Source organism: Microtus pennsylvanicus, chromosome 17 (assembly GCF_037038515.1).
Source record: "Microtus pennsylvanicus isolate mMicPen1 chromosome 17, mMicPen1.hap1, whole genome shotgun sequence".
Taxonomy (NCBI): domain Eukaryota; kingdom Metazoa; phylum Chordata; class Mammalia; order Rodentia; family Cricetidae; genus Microtus; species Microtus pennsylvanicus.
Genome location: NC_134595.1, coordinates 18,530,292 through 18,552,740, shown reverse-complemented (window position 1 = coordinate 18,552,740; position 22,449 = coordinate 18,530,292). Strand labels below are relative to the sequence as shown.

At 37.4% G+C, this 22,449-nt stretch overlaps 1 protein-coding gene across 1 annotated transcript in view; it reads right to left on the bottom strand.

Moving 5' to 3' along the window:
* The window catches only part of Fbxl17 (F-box and leucine rich repeat protein 17), a 472,330-nt gene that overhangs the window by 332,261 nt on the left and 117,620 nt on the right, over positions 1 to 22,449 (bottom strand). The window contains exon 5 of the mRNA XM_075952216.1: positions 2,677 to 2,784. Coding sequence (XP_075808331.1) covers positions 2,677 to 2,784 — 108 coding nt within the window. The remainder of the gene's footprint in view (positions 1 to 2,676; positions 2,785 to 22,449) is intronic.

Here is a 22,449-nt window from a genome sequence, read left to right as displayed (position 1 = left end):
AAACACAATTTAAGAAGCACTTGGTATATTTAAACAACATTTTGTAAACATTTTAATAACTGGTTAAAAACACTGCAGAAGGCAAAGATTTTAAGTCTAATGCTTGAGTTTTATAAAACTTGACATTGACAGCTTTACAAAATATTTACATGCTTATAATACAATGCCACCTTATTCTATCTTAGCACAAGAAAGTGACCATCATTATACCACAAGCAACTTTTCATCAAAGTGAATATACTGTTATGGAGAAATGTGCAGGTTCAAACTCTGGGCTAGCTTTGATATGAGTGTAGAAGTTTTCACCTGTTAGCAGGTCACACCAGAAACCCTTGCCTTTCAACTTCAGAAGAGCCTCCCCAGCAAAGGAAGCTTTGCACATACATTTACCGCAGCTATTATTTTATCACAGATAATGAATCTTTTAAATACTACTATACCAGAATTTGGGGCCATCTCAAATGCTCAGAGGGTACAGTCATGTGGAAAACTTGTTTTGTCTTTGGTGAGCAAATTTTGAGTGATCATAAAAAATCACACACATGGTCATTATAAGAGTTGTGTCCTATCTATTCATCCATGGTATTTCTAACGACAGCATTAGAAGGGACCAGAAAACACTCACCTCGAGATTTTCAGGTCAAGGTTACAGGGAATGAATAAAAGTATGTGGTTATAGATGGTCTTGGTTATACTAGATGCTTTAGTAGATCGATAACTAAAATTAAGAATCCTACCTTTTCCTCTAGTGATAGGCTCCAGTGCTCAGAATCCAGGCAAGTCTGATCTCTTTAAGATACACTGAATAAGAATGGTGACTTGATTTTTTTGAACCAATGCTTGCAACTACTTTTCTAGCAACTGGCTTAGAGCAGAATTTACTTTGACAGCAATAATGACCATTTACTTCACTCTTACTGTGGTCTTAATACTGAGGAAATCATTTGCCATATATTGCCTTAGCTAAAAAACTAGAAAGTAATTTGCACACTTAGGTTACTAAGTAGCAGAGCCAAGGACCAAAATGGAGCTAACAAAGGAGCCAGGACGAAAACGGAGGTGACGAAAGACTCGGGCATCTACTCGCTGCCCCCAGCAGCACAGACTTATGTAATTCAGAAACTTTTGTCCTTGTTCTGTTTTTTTTTGTTTGTTTGTTTTTTGTTTTGTTTTTCCGAGACAGGGTTTCTCTGTGGCTTTGGAGCCTGTCCTGGAACTTGTCCTTGTTCTGGAAGGAAAGCAATGTTACTCAGTAAGCTGCAACCTTGAAGAGACCCAAACAGATCAAGCATAAAGAGAGCTGTGATCTTCCCTACTTATTCCAGCACTGTGCTGCCATGTAAGAGCTTTGTGACCATCATGAGAGAAAGCTGAAGGACAAGGCTATCTGCTTTAAGTCAAGAGGGCACTACCTGCACTCCTCTTCTAAGTACAGTGTGGTCAGAGTTAAAAGCTATACAATGCACAAGCCAGGCAGAACACGAGGAAATGTTATAGTAGCCTGCTTGTCTATCACATGGATATAAGAATTAGCCCTAATGATCACAGGAACAGAAATGAAATGCTATCGCAAAGAAGCTAGTACCATCATCATTTCTAAAATACATGTTTGGTTGTAAGTAAACTCTGAGCTAACAGCAAATTTTCTCATTTCACCTTATACATTCAGATTAATCAATGAAACAGCCACATTCTCTTTGTAAGCTAATGCTCCTAGGACACAGTGAGAAAAAGAGTAGTTCACACTCAATGTATCAACTATGTGCAATGTTTTCAGTTGAAATTTAAGTCAACCTTGTCATGTATCAGTTTCTTTAACTCATGTTTTTATAAGTAAAATGAAAATATAAAACACAAACTACTTTAAAATAAGGATTCTGTTTCAGAAAAAGGAGGTAGAAAGTTTTCTAAAACTGGTATTTACTTTATCAAACACTAGCTGACTCCTATAGTTATCCAACTATTCCTCATTAACTACATTTAGCAAAACCAGAAAGCCAGGCACAACTGGAAAATGTCCACCAGCACAGCTACTCAGGAAAATGAGGCAGAACCTATGAAGATCCAGAATCAGGTGGATACAGAAATTGTGAAGATCCAGAATGAGGTGGATCTAAAACCTGTGAAGATCCAGAATGAGGCGGATCCAGAACCTGTGAAGATCCAGAATTAGGTGGATCCAGAAATTGTGAAGATCCAGAATGAGGTGGATTTAAAACCTGTGAAGATCCAGAATTAGGCGGATCCAGAACCTGTGAAGATCCAGAATTAGGTGGATCCAGAAATTGTGAAGATCCAGAATGAGGTGGATCTAAAACCTGTGAAGATCCAGAATGAGGCAGATCTGGAATCTATGAGGTCAAGAGCAGTCAGGCAACAGAGGAAGACACTGCTTCAAAACAGCCAATGAACTGCACACAGGGCAGCGGGTCTGTGACTCCTGGTATTCAGTGGCTAATGCAAGAAGACCACAAGTTCAAGGATTTCCTGAGCTATATACTGAGTTCAGTGCCAATCGTGCCACAAAATAAAAAGTAAAAAGATGGGTTGGGATATAGATCAGTGTTGGAGTGCCTGCTTAGTAACTGGAGGATGGCTGACAGTGACAATACTGTGACCTGTCACCTTCATAATGCTCAAAAACATCAGGAAAATGAATGAAGCTGTGGCGCTTACCTTGGTTAGGTGAATGACTCCTTTGGAAGTAACTGAACATCCCATGAAGCCAACATACTGGAGTTCAGGGCAGTGCTCCGCAAATGCCTTCACTGACTGGTCTGTCACCTGGGGAAGATATGAGAAAGTTACTGAGATGGTATCACCGTGAACTCATGTCTTTTTCACAGGGCTCGTTAATCTTTCCCTTTCCAATGGGTCACTTGAATCAGCACACAAACATGCTGCAATGTCACCAGTGTGACTAAGAATTACTTCCTTGGCCACACATCCCTTACACCCATGTTTCCATACTTCTTTATAGAAACAGAAGATACTGACAAAAGCTACTATGTAAACAGAGACTGTGATTTCGTTTCCCAATCACCCAGACCCAAATAAACACACAGAAACTACATTAATTACAACATTGTTTGACCAACAGCTCAGGCATATTCCTAGCTAGCTCTTACATCTTAAATTAACCCATTTATATTAGTTTATATTTTATCACGAGGCTCATGATTTGTTATCTCACACCTTGCTTCTTGGGTGACTACATGGCATCTGCCTGACTCCACCTTCTTTCTCCCTGCATTCAGTTTAGTTTTCCTGCCTAGCTCCATAGGCCAAAGTAGTTTCTTTATTACCCAATGGTAATCAAATGTATTCAGAGCACACAGAGGGGAATTCCACATCACTACTCCACTTCCTGTCCTGTGTCTCTTCCTCTCTCTTCTCTTCACATTTTATGGACACTATTAACATGCTATAGAATTCACCCTTTAAAGGTTCAGCTCAGTGATTAGTAATATATTTGTAAAGCTGGGCAGGATCATCAATACCTAATGCCACATAGTCATTCCTACTGTCCTCTCTCTGGATCACTGTCTTCCAGCTGGGAAACTGACTCTCCAGCCTTCAAACTTAAGACTTTCACGACCATATGCTCTGCTTGGTCCCCAAAATGCCAACTATAGAGTTTGGAACTCCTCAATCGCAAATCATGCAAGACTTTCTTGAAAGAAAAAGAGAAAAATCTCCTAATGGTTTTATTTCCCTGGAGAACCTCAGGGAAATATACTGAAATCTTCTGAGAACTCTTTTGCAAACTTACAACTGAAAGGGATAGGACCCCAGGGTCTGTATTTTTAATAAGCCCCAAGTGACTCTCAAATCATTCAAAATTCAGAGGTCCCAGTGATGCAAAGAACATAGAGTATTAATTCTGGATATTTCTAGCTAGATCTGCTTTAAAAATGAAAGGCAGAATAAAACTATTTCTTCCCAATCATACCTAAAACTTTTATTCACACATATAAATTATCTTTCTATAATTATGTGAAATTTTTAAGATTCAACTTATAAAAAAAAGTCCAAACACATGGTTATTTTAGGTTTACTTTCTTCATCCAAAATAAAAACATTTTTGTTGGATTTCAGACATCAGTGATACCCACTGTTTCTACATTAGTTTTTAGTTTGGGTGACTCTTATTTGTATCTTCTTTATGTTCTACAGACAGCAGGAAACAGAAGTACGTGAATAGCATTAATTCTAAGACAATCACAGGGACATTTCCCTAAAGTAATGAAACCAACAGCATCCATGGCAAGCCTGATAAAAGATTAATTCTGCCTTCAAAAGTAAAGTATGCTTAAGCATATTAAGGCTGAGGTTGCCATTGATAAATTAAAAATGGACTTGCCTTACACTCAGCTTTCTAAATACATTATGTTAACATGGAATACAAAAGGCACTAAAATCGCTGGAAGCATCAATGAAACACAATCTTTAATTAAAAACCAAAAAGAAAGGGAACGGGGTTAAGAACATGGTCAGTAAGTTAAATGCTCTGCTCAATCTCAGACTAGCATCAAGTCTTTTTTTGAGAAGGTTGGAAAGGAAGAGGAACTCAGATAAGAATAAAGAACACAAGAAAACTCAGGTCCCAAGATCCTCAGGTTTTTTTTTTCATTTCAAATATTGCAGTTTATTATTGAAACTATCCAGATAATCAACAGTGAATCTTGCAAAGCTCACCCATTAACATAAATTATGTAATAATACCACAGTTTAGACTACAATTACGGAGGCTTACTTAATTTAATTTTTTCCTAACATCTATATGTTTATTTGTATCTATTATTAAAAAGTATCTTACATGACATAATCATTTATCTAATATAATAAAAATAATTAGAATAGAAAACACTTTACAGAAAAAAGTATCTACTATCTTATAAATAAAACATTTATAATTTTAAAATGGCAATTCATATTCAAAGGTTTAAGGATTATGTAGTCAACCACTCAGGTAAAGTAAGTTCTGAAGAAAATTGTATCTGAATTCAATATATACATATTTTCTTATTATAATTAACTATATACATTAGAATCACCATTTACAAAGCATTTACATAGTCTTAGATGTCTGAAGTAACCTAGAGATGATTAAAGTATACAGGTAGATGTATAAGCTTTATCAGAAATGACCTTATTTTATGTAAAAGACTGAGAAATGAGAAATTTGGCTTTCTTTTTTTTTTCTTTTTTTTAATTATTTATTTTTTTTTTATTGAGAAAAGGAAAAAAAAGTTTCAGCCTCCTCCCAGCCTCCCATTTCCCTCCCCCTCCTCCCGCCCTTCTTCCCCTCCCCTCACTCCTCTCCCACAGATCCTCAGTTTTTAAAGAGAGAGAAAGGAATATTCAAAGTCCGAGGTAGGCTTTTCTCTTTTAACTGAAGCCATTAGAATAAGACAGCTTGCGAGGAGCCTCTAACATCAACAGAGCCTGCAAAGGGAGAGCAGAGTGAAGCTCTCCAAGTACAGAAACACTCTGAAAGGGTATGTTTGTTTTAGAAGACTAATAAAATAACCTTCAAATGTCAGAGGTGATTGATTCTTCTCCTACAAACAGAAGATCAGTGTCTTAGGGTTTCTATTGTTCCAACAAAACACCGTGACCGAAAAGCAACTTGGGGAGAAAAGGGTTTCTTGGCTTACACTTCCATATTGCTGTTCATGGCTGAAGGAAGTCAGGATAGGAACTCAAACAGGGCAGGGTTCTGGAGGCAGGAGCTGACACAGAGGCCATGGAAGAGTGCTGCTTACTGGCTTGTTCAACCTACTTTCTTACAGAATCCAGGACCACCAGACCAGGGATGGAACCACCCACCAAGGATTAATCCCTCCGTCACTTATCACTAAATGGGAAAATACCTTACAGCTGAATCACATGGAAGCATTTCCTCAGCTGAGGCTCCTTCCTCTCTGATGACTCTAGTTTGTGTTAAGTAGACACACAATAGAAAACCTAAGATAGTCAGTGAGACACCTGGGGCAGAAGTTCTGACATAAACCCAAGTAGAGATTATAGGAAGGCAAGTATTAGTGGGTCTCAGCTTCTCTCAGACCCTTGAGTCTAGGTGCCTCACTTTAAATCTCAAGTGAATGTCCCATCCCTTTGTGCGATTATTTAAAGTAACTTCTCTGTATTATGTCTATCTCTAATACAGAGAATAAAAATGGTACTCACTTCACAGAGTAAAATATGAAAGGGCAAAGACAATGCAAGCAGAACACTTTGAATAGTGAGAAATCATAATTTCTCAATAATGGTTAACTAGTATCATCACTCTTGATCATACTTCTGTATTGTGATTCACAACCAGAACTAAGGAGTTGATGGGTTGAAGAAAATAATAATTCAAACCCAGCAGAACTAAAGGATGCTTCTTTATTCCTCCATGCACTCTGGAGATCCCGGTCACTGTCTGGGAGTTCTAGATAACAAGTGGAACTGTGATTGAACAGTGACAGAAACAACTGAAAATCCATTGCTGTCACAGCAGACTCAAAGTGAACTCCTGGTTATCTCTGGCTAGAAACCCACACTGTTTTACTTTAAAATAGTCCAAAGCTCAGGTTCTCGTTAAAAAGGTCCAATGGACCTTCAACAAAGTCTGGTTCTTCTGACAAGCTTTATTGTATCATCCTCACCTTGAAACCTGCTCAGACTGCAGAACCTGGGTCCTACTAACTATGTACTTAATCCCAATAAGCACTTAGTCGAATCTTCAGGTGACTGTCATGTACCTTACAGCTTAAGGAAAACTGCCCAAAGGATGAAGATTCTCTTTGGGGCTTAGAAGATACAAACCTAAATAGCTATATCCTAACCCAAATAATATGGTGGATTTTGAAATCACATATTGAGGTACATTTTCCCCCATTTTAAAATTAAACTTGGCATGAAAACACTGAGAAACTTACTTACAATGTATCATTGTGCTGAATAAATGCACTTTAAGTGATAAAGAAGTAAACTGAGTATAGTTCCTATCATTTTAACAATATAATACCATCATGCAACCAATCCCCTTTGCTCTTTTGTGACCACATCAGTGAAGCACCGCTCCACACCCAGACTCTGACAAGTACTGCAACACTTTCCTATCTTTATACCTTCAGCTTATCTAGAAACCTTCCTATAACTATGAAGCCACCATAAGTAGCGTTTTGTGTAATTCTTTCCCTTGTAAAATGTTTTGGAGACTTATCCATGTGTGCATATACATCTATATTTTGGCAGAACTGTTACTGCTGTAAAGAATTCCAGTATATACAATACATCTGACCAGGTAATAAGTACGTGAAATCTTTCTAATTTAGGAGTTTGAATGGTGCTCCTTATATACAAGTCTTTGTATGGAACTATATTTTTAGTTCCTTTGAATAAATGTCTATGAGTAGAACTGATAAATGAAATCAGTATAAGTCTATATCAGTTAAAGAATTAAATTGTCTTACTAAATTGAAGGAGATTTTTACATATTCTAAATTCAAATCATTTCCTAAGCTATGCCTTTTCTTTTCATTTTCTTAATGTTGGTATCTCTAGTATCCAAGTTCATGATGTTCTCTGCATTAATATTTATGTCTGGTGTGCAGTAAGGATAAGGATTCACGTTTAATATAAGTATGTCCAATTCTCTCAGCATCTTTGTCAAAATCACTTTACATCACTAAGGAATTTTACATTTCCAACCTGTGATTCATTTATTTGGAGAAGACAGACTATGGAAAATCAAGGTGGAGAGTGGGAATTAGTATACAAACACAAACACGACTCTACATTGTGGAAGAATAAAGTCAGTCTGCAAATCAGATGCTGAGGTTTGAGTCAAAGCTATTGTGAAAACAAGGGGGAAGACGCCGGATTCAGCATGATTCACATAACATAGGTAGAACATGACTGGCCTCCTTTGCCGGACATGCTAATCAAACAAGCTAAATTTGAAAAGGACATGGGTTCATGCAGTCTCCATCAGGAAAGTCCTGCTGCTAAGAATGACTGCTGTGCCCTCTTCAGTGAAGAGGAACATGATAATAAACTTCTGCAAAGACACTGGCAGGGCTTCATTTCAGAACCCTACAGGGACTTTGTGATATGAGATTCCCTCTGTATGCTGTGAATACCACTGGTTAACAAAGAAGCTGCTTTGGGCCTGTGCAGTGCAGAATAGGGCAAGGCAGGAAATCCAAGCAGAGAATAGGTGGAATCAGAGAAGCCATGTAGCCACAGCAGGAGACAGAGGCACTGGAACCTTGCCAGTAAACCACGAGGCTCATGGTAGAATATAAAATAACAGAAATGGTTTAAGATGTAAGAGCTAGCTCAAAATACACTAAAGCTATTAACCAAACAGTACTGCTAATAATACAGCTTCTGTGTGCCTATTTCAGGTCTGGGCGGCCAGAAATGAACAAGCAGCCTCCGCCAACAACTTTGTTAACTGCTAACTTAAAGGAAAAGGGAAGCTGAATGTGGCAGTAAATTATAAAACAAACAACAAATGCAGAAAGTGCACTCTGAGGAAGGCACTTTTATCTAAAAAGGCTTAAAATCATAAGAAGGGGGAAAGTGGGGTGGAGAAGCCTTTATAGAAATTTTATGATTGTAAATAAAGAGATCCAACTTGCTCTCATTTAAGACTTGATAGCTTAATGTTTTCTTACATCATAGAGAACTGTCCTAACCAAAGTAAGATAAATTCATGCAGTAAGGTATAACAATCTGTGCTGGCATTCTTTTTGAGTCATTACATATCTGGCAAGAAGAGCAACCTATAGCTGCATTAGTAACTTTTCCAAAGTGACTTTGGAAAAGAGTGGGTTCCAAAGGCCCACCATGGTAAGACAGCAGGCAGCAGGCATGGCAGCATGTGTAGAAAGCTGAGGTGTCACATCTTCAACAGAACAAACTGGACATGGGGCTATGAACTCTCAAGCCGACACCCAGTGCAAGCAAGGCTGCATCTCCTAAATCTCTCCAAAATGTACTACCAACCAGGGACCAAATGCTCCAACACCTGAGCATACGAGTCTCGTACAAACCACCAGAAGTATTAACTAAAAAAAGTGGAATAATCTTTAGAGATTTATATATAGCTGACAATGAGCTACTCTGCAAAATCCTAATTGAGGGCACCAAATAGTAAAACAGCATTTCTTGCCCTTGATATAAAAACTGAAAGAAAAAAAAATACGACTTAGGAGACCTCCTCCTCCAATTTCAGTCCATATACACAGTTCTGGAAGCTGACCTAATTATAATTATTGAATCAATCTAAACCAAGTAACATGAGAGAATCAAACTACATGTTAATACTGAATAATACTGAACATGGCCTTCAGAATATATTGGGATCATCTCTGCACATTCTACTGCACCCGATGAAATCCAAGATATGCCATCCCCCCTCCTCTGAACATCTTCAACAGCCTACATATAGGACTCCATACTGTAACTCATGACCCTACCAACCTAACCTTTACACATCAAGCCACAGTGACTTTTCAACACCACAAATCAAATCAATCCATCTGCCATGGAGAATCTTTCAATGACACCAATTATTCCTAGAATAAAATCCTCCCTATCTCATCTACCTCATTTTAACTCGAAATTCTATCTCTGTGCCTATATGGATATATCACATCTATACCATTCACTAGTCTACCCCCATGAATGTCTTCAATCCCAGCACTCAGGCAAGTAGATCTCTGAGCTTGAGGCCAGCCTGGACTGTTGGCAGAGGCTGCTTATTAGTTTCCCGGCCGCCCAGAATTGAAATAACCATACAGAAACTATATTGATTGCAATACTGTTTGGCCAATAGCTTAAGTGTATTTCTGGCTAATTCTAATATCTTAAATATACCCATTTCTATTAATTTGTGTATCACCACATGGCTGTGGCTTACCAGGTAAAGGTCTGTCCAGCATTCGGCATCTGTCGCTGGCAGGGCTACATAGCTTCTCCCTGATTCCACCATCTAGATAGATAGATAGATAGATAGATAGATAGATAGATAGATAGATAGATAGATAGATAGACAGACAGACAGACAGACAGGTAGGTAGATAAAGATAGGTAGGTAGGTAGATAGGTAGATAGGTAGGTAGATAGATAAAGATAGGTAGGTAGGTAGATAGATAGGTAGGTAGATAGATAAAGATAGGTAGGTAGGTAGGTAGGTAGGTAGGTAGGTAGGTAGGTAGGTAGATAGATAGATAAAGATAGGTAGGTAGGTAGGTAGGTAGGTAGGTAGATAGATAGATAGATAGATAGATAGATAGATAGATAGATAGAGGTAGGTAGGTAGGTAGGTAGATAGATAGATAAAGATAGGTAGGTAGGTAGATAGGTAGGTAGGTAGGTAGATAGATAGATAGATAGATAGATAGATAGATAGATAGATAGATAAAGATAGGTAGGTAGGTAGGTAGGTAGGTAGATAGATAAAGGTAGGTAGGTAGATAGATAGATAGATAGATAGATAGATAGATAGATAGATAGATAGATAGATAAAGGTAGGTAGGTAGGTAGATAGATAGATAGATAGATAGATAGATAGATAGATAGATAAAGATAGGTAGGTAGGTAGGTAGATAGATAGATAGATAGATAGATAGATAGATAGATAAAGATAGGTAGGTAGATAGATAGATAGATAGATAGATAGATAGATAGATAGATAAAGGTAGGTAGGTAGGTAGGTAGATAAAGATAGGTAGGTAGGTAGATAGATAGATAGATAGATAGATAGATAGATAGATAGATAGATAGATAAAGATAGGTAGGTAGATAGATAGATAGATAGATAGATAGATAGATAGATATAGGTAGGTAGATAGATAGATAGATAGATAGATAGATAAAGGTAGGTAGATAGGTAGGTAGGTAGGTAGGTAGATAGGTAGATAGATAGGTAGGTAGATAGATAAAGATAGGTAGGTAGGTAGGTAGATAGGTAGGTAGGTAGATAGATAGATAGATAGATAGATAGATAGATAGATAGATAGATAAAGATAGGTAGGTAGGTAGGTAGGTAGATAGATAGATAGATATAGGTAGATAGATAGATAGATAGATAGATAGATAGATAGATAGATAGATAGATAGATAGATAGATAGATAAAGGTAGGTAGGTAGGTAGGTAGGTAGATAGATAGATAGATAGATAGATAGATAGATAGATAGATAGATAGATCAATTGATCGACCGACCTTCCAGCCTGGGTATACTCTGCTAAGCCAATTGGCCTTATTAACATCCTTATTCATTAAGCAATAAAAGCAAAGGCAACACATAGAAGGACTTCCCACACCAATGGACTACAGTATGAGTTCCAGGACAGCTAGAGAGAAAAAAAGTTTTGAAACTTCCTTCAAAAAGAAAATGATTCTATAAATAATTTAATAGAAGCAGATTTCTTTTGAGCCACAAATAAGAGCATGGTCTTTCCTGACATAAGATGTCAGGCAGGTACTATTCTGTATGTCATGAACAGGACAAATGATTGAACCCACAGAGCTTGTGACCCAGAAGGGGAAAAACACTAAGCATTCATTTCCAGAATGGTATTTCCACTGAGGTAAGATCACAATTTTCAGCAGTCAGTAATTTGGTGATTTCTTCATATCCCATTATGCGGAAAGAAACAAGAACGTGACTAAAAATCATACGCAATGTTCTGCTCAAACATTTTAAGTCTTAATTATACAAATGGTAACACTTCAGAGACAAGCTACCGTAAGTGTCACTTTTCCACAGCATGAAAATTAAAGACCTTTGAATATATTTCATAATACAATTTTAAAATTAACACTATGCAATTATTTCATCAAGCAAATAAAAAATGGTGAAATTTTACCTTTTAGTCTCATTTAAAATTTGGAATAAGCAAAAGTAAACAAAACCACAAATGCACCTCCATATGCTAATCTTCTGACTTTGGTAATTATTAGTTTGTACGCAATGCTATTTCACACATAGGCCTCCTACATGTACAAAATAACATATTAATCTCTTCATATCTCTTTATAGTGATACTACTTTGGCAACAACATCCATGTGAAATAATATGATCTATGTACAATTTGAATGGGAACAATCTAACAGTGACCAATAAATCTCATTTAAAACTTACAAAAATTAAAAAATAGACCCTTAACAAGGGCACTGTAATTCAAAGCGAATCATTTACTAAAAGTTTAGAATCGCATTAGTGTTTAATGAAAATCTTATTGTTCATCTGACCTTTCATATTTTAACTCATCCTATCTTATTAATTGTTAATTTCTCTACTGAAAAGTTGGGATAGCTGACTTTTAAAAGTCTATAAATCCCATGATAAAGAATTATAAAAAGTGAAGAGACTAGTCTCTTTCTAATGGTGTAGGTATCTATCTATCTGTCCTGATCTTAAAAATCTTTAAGTGTAACCACTTTCTTTCAATTTGCTAAGTATTTTTGACTAATAGTATTTTTTGTTTTGTTTTGTTTTCTGTTTTTCAAGACAGGGTTTCTCTATAGCTTTGGAACTCACTCTATAGACTAGGTTGGCCTTGAACTCTCAGAGATCCACCTCTCTCTGCCTCCTGAGCTGGGACTAGAGGTGTGCACCACCACCATCCAGAGACTAATACTGTTTTAGTTAACCAAAAGTTAATAAGTGTATTATATAAATGAAATAGAAAGTTATACTATTCTGGGTGTGTTCCTACTTTAACTTGTGAAATGGGCATTCTAAGATATAATCTATGAATACAACTGTAAGGTACATACAGCAGGAAGAATTACAAATACTTGAAAGCAGGCATGTACATAAGCTTTGGAGATCAAAAGGCAGGTAAAAGTTCCATTTGATATGAATGAGCAAGTACCTGCAAGTAATTCTGTGGTTTATCACAGGAACATGCTTTAATTATATGAAAACAAAGGACTCTTTTTCTATTCTGTAAAATGTTATTTCATTTTTAAATAAACCTTTAAGTTAACAGATACATTCAGAGAACTCATTTAAAAAAGAAAAAAAGAAAAAATTCATGAGCGTGACTGAACGTTAAACTAAATCTGCCATGGAGATCACTTACAAAGCTAGGTTTTTGGTAAGAAAACAGGAAATGTGGTATAAAAAACTTGAACTCTGCATCAGCCATCTTTGAATGGTGCTTCTTCCTAAAACACAGAAGGAAGGAAAGAGCACAGAGAGCGAAGCTGTCTAAATGGCAGCAGCAGTAACAAGTACTTCTGTAGGGATGCTGAAAGCCATACAGCAAATGGTTCACTTCTTGTCTGTCCTCCTCCCCTGGCCTCTGCCTCGGACCTCTTCTCCTCTCCATCTTCCCTTACCCTTTCGCCTTCCTGCTTCCTTCTGTCACCTATGTCCTTCCCAGGGCTTAGTGATTCCACATGTTCCTTGCAATCCTTCTGCCCCCTATACCACTCTTCTTTTGCTGACTGTTTATGAAATGGAAAGAAAGCCTTTTAAAAAATGTAATGTTATTAATTTAAAATATTAGATGTTTACAATAAAGTTTTAATTACAAATAGATAAAATAGTGACAAACCTACTTATCTCAAAAAGAAATTTAAGATTATATAATTTTGCGACATTATTGGAATCAGACTGCCTAGGTTATAATCCAGCCCTAACTCTTTCTAACTATGGAAGCTTAAAGAAGTTATTCTGTATTTGGGGGCGAGGGGGATGTAAAGCTGAGACACAAACCCAGAGGGATCTCAGTATACAAGATCCTCCAGGAAGCACACCGCTGCTCAGTGTGCAGACACGCACTCCCTTTCCCAGATCCAGGATATGGTATTTTAGACATTATTATACAAAGCTACCTTACTCCTATAATTTGAACTCAGGAGAACATATATAAGCAGTTAATAAGAAGGGTATGCTATATAATGTCATACCCTCTCCCATGTTAGTAAATATAGAAACGTCAACCACTTTCTGTTCTATACTCAATCTGCATTTATACATAAGGGGAGTGGGGTGATATGTATAATCGCAGTTAATAAAATTAATAAAGAGCAATTTTAACTATATGAAACAAAAAAGCATGTACTTTTCCATAATGCACGGAAAAGCCCCAAAAGAGGCTGTCTAGTGGCTTTAAACACAGGCCTCCAGGAATAAAAATGACAAATTTTCTTATTTCTGAGGGAATCATGCAAGGCAAGTTTTCAGTCACGTGTTCAATTTACATGTATGAAAAGATGATCAAAATGTACAATATTTCATAACAGCAAAGAGCACACCCAACTCAGGAAGTCCGACATGAAATATCAAAGGGAAAGCACAGAAGCACAACCTTCAAGAATCATCTGAGCTGAGAAAATGTTTAGAATAGACTTTAATATTTTAGCAGGTAAAGGTGCTGCCCAGGATGGACAAAATCTAGGCGAGGCATAAAGCCCTAATAATCTACGTTTTAATCATAAATGAAAGGCAATAATCACTTGCTTAAAAAAATAATGCACACAATCTGGTGTGTGAATATAGAACATTTCTTACATATTCATGTTAACATTCTTTAAACAAGAAAACCCATCATCAAAAACAAAATTTAAATTAGGTTATTCATTTTTCATCATGTCAGACAAATACATTCACAGCTCACTAAAAGTTCTTCCGTACATTTTAAACAGCTTATAAAATCTCACCTACTTTAAGTAAGGTGTCAACAATAAGGAGAGAGAGGGTAAGTCTGCCATTTAGCCCAAACCAGTATGATATACACCCTCCCTCCTACAAGGAAGCCAATGATAGAAAGCAGAGGGAAAAAAAAAGATTGTGCAAGCTTCTCACATTTTAAAATTAGAGACCCAGAAAGGACAAAGCTCATGCTATCCGTGTCTCTGGACTGCGAGGCAAGTATGTATAGCTTCTTTCTGAGACCGGGCTCCCAAGCACAGGCCCAACAGACAGTCAGCACTCCATAAACAGCGAAAATGCAAAGGAATGAATCGGTCCAGGCAAAGCAGTCAATGGAAACAGGGTATGACAGAAGCCAAACCCACTAATGCAATTCAGAATTAGTGCCATTAAGAAGAAGTGAAGATCTGAGTGCCTGCTTGTCAGGCATGATACTAGATTATGTTTATTTATACAACAGTGCATCAGTCTTTAAGAACTATATACACTTTGTTTGACTCAGAAGTGCATTTAGGGATTCCTATGAAGTATGCTAAGCAAGGCAGTAGAGAGATTTGCACATCACAATACTCACTGCAATATGACTTACAGTAACAATACTTTAAAACAGGACATGGCCAAACAATGGTGTATGTGGCCAAAAGGCTATTTACTAAAAATATTTATTGAAGTGCAAAAACAGATGCAACCTAAAATGGAATTAAATGGTGTATAAATATTATTCTATCCATGGTATCCACACATAGTGAATAACTCAGGTGGAATATTAAAAATCTCTTCACAGAGGAGTTACATAATTACCTTACCTTCCTGTTTGCCTTCTGCTTTGTTTCACAGAACTCTACTATAGTGCTTAATGTCTGCTTCCCTTCTGGAGGTTCTGGATTTAAACCAAGAACCTCACACAGAAAAGCAAACACTATAACTAAGGCAAATATCCGGCTCTCTTCTGACATTTCATTTTAGGCAAAGCCTCAACTCTCTTTTCCCAGGATGGCCTTGAACTCACTCTAGCTCAGAAAGGCCTTCAATTTGTAATCCCAATTCAGCTTCAAAGAATACATGAATACACACTTGCATCAACTTGTAATCCTGATTCAGCCTCAAAATAGACATGAATAGACACTTGTATCAGCTTTTGCACTCACATTCACAGAAAACAAAAAGAAGAAAAAAATGCATGGCAGGAAATATTTTCAAATTTATCTCCTCTTGTAGCCTGACTAATTTCTATCAAACCTTAGAAAATAAACAAAATAAAATGGAAATGTTTTATAAATTAAAAGATTATTCAGCTTCTAAATATTAAATAAAACTCAGTATCATGTTATTACCTGGTCTTTATTCTTTAAAAAAAAAAAGGTGGGTGGCGCACACCTTTAATCCCATTACTCACGAGGTAGACAGAGGCAGATCTCTGAGTTCAAGGCCATCCTGGTCTACAAGAGCTAGTTTCCAGGAGAGGATCCAAAACTACAGAGGAACCCTGTCCCCTGCTCGATGAAATTGAAAAATTGGGGGAGGGCTTCTATAAACCACAGGGAAAGAACATTATTACAAAGCAATACACATGAAATCTGATTCAGCAGGCTATATCAGGCCAAAAGAAACCCATATACATTTTTAAAAGTTGCTTTTATTTCATATATATTGAAAGTTTTTTGGTGTGGGATTCTACTCTGTATGTTGGGAATACCATTGGTTAATAAAGAAGCTGCTTTGGCCTATGACAGAGCAGAATAGAGCTAGGCAGGGAAAATTAAACTGAATGCTGGGAGAAAGATGGAGTCAGTAAGAAGCCATGTAGCTGCCACAAGAGACAGATGCTTCTGCTGGAGCCCACTGAAGTTTGCCAGTAGGTCATGACCTCATAGTGATGCACAGATTAATGGAGATGGGTTAATTTAGGATATAAGACCTAACTAAAAATATGCTTAAGCTATCAGTCAAATAATATGGCAAATGATATAGTTACTGTGTGATTATTTCAGGAATCTGGGCAGCCAGGAAACAAATGAGTAGCCTCTGCCTACAGTTTTTCTTAAAAATTAAGGAATAAGAACAATACCATACTGAATTAATTTGCTAATTTAAAATAAAAATATGAATGTGGATACAAACCATAGTCATCTAGTTAGAACCTATTATTAAAAGGCATTTTTGGGTGTCTGAATATGAGACATTGAACTGAGGGGCTCACCTGGGAACTTGTCAAGCTTCCTCAATGACATGGTAAGAATAGGCTTGAACTACACAGCTGCTCATTCATGCCCAGGCTGAAGATAACGCACATCAGATGTTCCCCAGACTTACTGATATCAATTTAGTGACCTACTCAGGGAGCTAAATTCCCTATTAGCCTGCCTCCTGGAAATCACATCTCTAAATTCCTTCCACAGTCATTTCTAAGGTGCCACCTTATTCCTGCTCAGCGCCCATCTTTTGGTTGGATCCTCTACTCGCTCTGGCTGAAGAATACCCCTATCTGCAACACCAAAGCCACTTGATGTCTTTTCATGTCTCCAATGTCATGGTATGATATCCTACAGCAACCAGAGCCTCTAATCTTTCAATGCCAGAGTGCTTCAAATGTGTATGCCCAGGCCTTCCTACTACTACTACTTCCTAGTCTGCCCTAGACTTCACCTGAAACCCAAAGCCTGTGGGCCAACCACTCACAAATGCCTGTCTCTCTTACATATTCTTTCTTTTCAGTTCTAAGCACAAAAAATTAAAGCTCAAGTGAAGGAATTAAAGACAAGGGCCAAGGAATAGATAGTATCTTCAACTTGTACTTGTTTTCTTTAAAAATAAAATAAATCTTTAAAAAATAATCAATAACCAAAATGGAAGTCACTGGTTGTTCTACACCACTGGTTCTCAACCTTCCTAATGCTGCAACCCTTTAATATAGTTTCTCATGTTGTGTGACCCCAACCATAAAATTATTTTCTTTACTACTTCATAACTGCAATTTTGCTACTTTTATGAATTGCAATATAAATATCTCTGTTTTTCAATGGGTCTTGGATAACCCCTGTTGAAGGGTCTGTCAAACCCCAGAGGGTCATGACCCACAGGCTGAGAACAGAACAATGAAGGCAATTCAGGGGGAAAAAATCTGCGGACTTGAAGACAAGAGAATCAAACATAGCCCTGGACACATATGGCGCTGTAGCAGAGGCTGTCATATCCTTGCCAAGAGTATTTTAGAATGAATACAGGAACTAAATCGATATTTAAAGAAACAACAGCAGAATTTTTCCAATTTGATGAATGATATGAACCTGCAAATTAAGATCAGTAGTTCCCAAAAAGAGAGACTCATAGAAATACACATAAAGATACCACATAATGAGGTCCCTAATACTAAAACAAAAACATCCTGAAAGCAGTAAGACTTCTCTGCAAATTAAAAAGATAATTTGAATGGCATTTTTATCAGCACCATAAGAGTAGGGCAATACTTTTAAATCCTTTGAAAGTATTAAAGAAATTTAAATTTTCAAGCCAAAACTCTAAATTTAGCAAAAAAAACATACTTCAGGGATGAATATGAAATTAATTTCTCAGCCAGTCAGCCTGCCTACCAGAAGAGAACAAGAAGGGACATTCTTAACACAGGAAAGGACAAGAAAGGCTCTTGTGAAAACTCAGAAGGAGCAAGAGGAAATAGAGGGCGATGGATAGATAACACAATGGGATTCAGTTCTACCTGCAAGTTTTCTAAAATACCTTTGGAACAAGTAAGACAAGAGCAAGATAAGACACACAAAGCCACAAACATGCTTTGTAAATGTAGCGCTGGCATTTGGGTGGTAGTCAAAGCTCCCTTTCTTAGTTCCTTTTTTTTTTCTTTTCAACCAGTAGTAGATAAACAAAGCAATGATGCCTTGGCCCAGAAACCTCTCCAACGCCTCTGACTGTGCACTATATGAATTAGGTCTAAGTATAGTCTTTATCCCACTACAGCTTTAATAGGAGGGATACTTCTGTACCTTGTATAGGGTGGATAAAGGAGCAACTGAGAATGCATCTGGCTAAAACCCCTCTGCCCGTGAATTCTAATCATGAAGCAAGAAGTGGTTAAGAAGAAAGTTCTTCATCATTTGGCCAAATACAAGTGAACAAACTGCCCTCTTCTGTGTCAACGTGTTTATAAACACACAGCTGGAGTAGTGCTGCATCTATCACCTGCAGACATCACAGTAAGTGTGTGTTTATAAACACACAGCTGGAGTAGTGCTGCATCTATCACCTGCAGACATCACAGTATGTCCACCACCTACCAGCACTGACAGGACCTAGACTTACAGAGAAAGCAGCCTCTCCGCGCTTCCTGAGTGTAGACTCAGGCATGTTATCTCCTCTAGCTTCAGCTCACAGTCCACGATTCCAAGCATGACGCCATGAGGAACGGTGAGAATAAGAGAAATGTGATCTTAGTCTCATGGGCATGCTACCTGGAGCCTGCGAGAAACCATCAGACATTTTACTAATAAAATGCAAATGCAGAGAACGCCGCACTGGAAACCACTGCATTAGGGTGGAGAAACACCTTTCTTACACCCACAAGTAAACATGAGTGAAGGCACTGCACAACTGCGAAGAGGAGCGAGCTGGCACTTCCCCGCCTCATTTACAAAGCATGTTTTTGGCATGAAAGCAAAAAATGACATTATTTTTTAAGAACTCTTTCATATCCAAGAGTCCATATAAATCTCTTCAAAGGTTTTTTTAAGGTTTAAAAGCCAGGGAATTTGGATGTTTCAGCACCATTACGGCTAACCTTGGCACTGCAACTGCTACCAATCAATTTTTTTCCTTTTAGAAAGAATGCATAATTTTGATGAATGCTATTGCAAATTACACACTGGAAACATAATTTTTCATCTGAATGGGGCCAATGTCTCTTGGCACGCTTGTCACCATCACAATATAACTGCTAATCTTCAGATATAGTTATTAACAACTTCAAAAAAGCATTCCGAAGACCAATTCTCCTTTTAAGGTCAATGATTGCCAGTTAATGACCAATTGGCTCGAACCACTGCTGTCCTGACCTTTACATCATGTTTTAAAATACAAGACAATAAATAACTATTAATAAAGACCTATTTTGAAAAATGGTTTTCGGTGACCATCTATGCTCGCTGAAAACATAACTGCTTTGTGTTCATATAATCACTCAGTCAATTGCTGGTGTTCGCTTGTTTTCTCTTTGCAGCTGGTGGTGTCTGGTCATTAAAATGGAAATAAGGGTGGAAGGTGAGAAGCCTGAAAATCTGAGATGAGCTCTGTTGGCACTAAACAGTGTATTACTAGTGAAACGTACTGGGGTAGATAACAGGGCACTGAAAGGTACAAGATGAAAACTAAAGGCCACCATCTTCATTCCCAAGGACCCCAAAATGTCCTGGGCAGATGCTTTCACACAGTATATTCATCGGTTTAGTTTCCTTCTGATTTCTATGCAACAGATTTGTACTCAACGTGTTTGAAACTGGATCTTCACTCACAGTATCTCAAGTCCCAGCCACAGAGGCACGCACAGTTTATCTCATTTACTTAATAGCTGCAACAGTATTCTAATCTGAAAATAGGAATTTAATTACTCCTTTATTGAGGCATATCTCAGTCATCTATATTTATGTGTTTATTTTGTTCTTACATTGCAAGCAATGCTCCTGTGGACATCCTAGTAAACATCTCTTGGGGAAAGTATACCAGATAACTACAGTAATTCTCTGTATCTGACTTGTGTAAGAGGACACTGGCTTTTTAGTGACAGATTTTGTTAGACTATGACTGGAGTGACTAAGACTCCTTGGCAATACCCAGAACTATGTACAGGGAAACATACATCAAAAAGCTCACACATGAAGCATTTCTTTGCTGACAACAGGGTAAAACTCCAATATCTTCCCTCAGAAACAGTGTTTTTAAATTTACTCTGCTGTTCCTATTTAGTTACCATAGGAAAATCAAGTTTGGCTGATTTACGCAGGGACTGGCTCACAACAGCTACAAACTTAACAGCTGTCTGCAGTCAATGACTCACATACCATTAGGAGACTGAACTGTTGTGCAGACAGACTGTGTTATTATGACAGACTCTAATGCTGCTTTTCACAATCCACGAGATCCCTGAAACTGAGCCAAAAGAAGCTGGCAACACCACAGAGCAAGCGAGTCGCACAACATGAGCACAGCACGGAGTCAGTCTCCTACAGGCACAATCACAAACTATTTTCTATGGTATTCTACTAATATACATATCTCCACATTCGAGAAAGTTTTTGTAAAACTGAACAATTCTATCTATATCTTCTTATGTTTTATGGGCTTTTCTTCATATATTTGTGTTGCAAACCCTTCTATAATCAACATTTATCTTCTTGTCTGGCATTATATGAATGAAATATAAGCATATTTTCATACGGTATATTTTACAAAGTTCATCAAATGGCTCTAACCTTGCATCTGTTTGAACACACCTAGAGCATCCTCTATAAAATATGCATGTGTGCATACACCCAGAAAGTGTAATTATGAAGGTTAGGTTCTGGAGAGGACAAAGAGGACAAGCTATTCGAACACACACTGTCATGGGCACTTAAGACGTGGCAGTAGATATCTGAGTTTCCTTCTCCATAACTATGAACCCTCCTCCCTAAGACCCCTTTCACTCTTGTTATTTATCAGGACAAATTGTTGTGATATCAAATATAAAACTGGCTTGGGTCGCATATACTACAACTGAGCTCATGCTGCTGATTTGTGACTACAGAACATCCAAAGTGCAGAAATCAAAAGAGCAATAGGTTTGTTAAATACTATACTATGTTGATAAGAATAAATTTTGATAAACCAGAATACTAAAAAAAACATTATTTATTTTCTCTATAGTATTTCTAAGACACAAAATTAATAAAACCAAATACAAGCACAGTAATATATTTACCGTGGATACGGCAGCCAATTGTTTTCTGAAAGCTGATATTGTACATATATATGCCTGAGGATTTAGCAGCACTTAAATATATTCTACCATGCAGAGAAAAACACATGATGCATACATAAGACCATGCCTGACTTTAACTCAAAGGTTAAAAGTCACATAAACCACACTAGAACAGAAGAGAATTTTATAGGCATAAGCTGTCCCACTCACAGAAAACGAAGAAGTATTTCATCAATTAAAAACTCTCAAATTATTGTTGTGCATGGCAAATCTGCACTCAGACAGAATAGAAAGGCATGGAAAATTAGAAGACTATGGGAACAGAAAGGAAGCCTTCCCTCTAGAGTCTGGATGAAGCTCTTGCCAGCTGAGTCAAAAGATCCAGCACAATTAAGAAAATGTACTGTAAAGATCCCTGGTATAGAGTCAATATTCCTTTAACACAGAGATATTTCAAGTAAGAATGGCAACATAGCAATGAATCATGCTTGAGCCCTAAGCACATACTGCCTTGTTTCTTTCCCAAATGCGAACCTGTAATTTTCTTTTCCTATAATTTGAATCTAAAAAACAAGCTATAATTGTTTATGGGGTTGGGGACATGGCAGTGTCTTAACTTCTTTGAGCAACCCCTTGTGATCTATATTTTCCCTTCTCTGTTGTAATCTTAACCATCACATCCCAGGAATCATCCAATGATCTCACTTATCAGATTTAGAAAAAAAAAGTTCCTTTGCAACACTTTGATATGTAATCAGAATCCACCAAAATAGCATATTTGGCTGCTATAAGAATGTAACACGTGACTTCT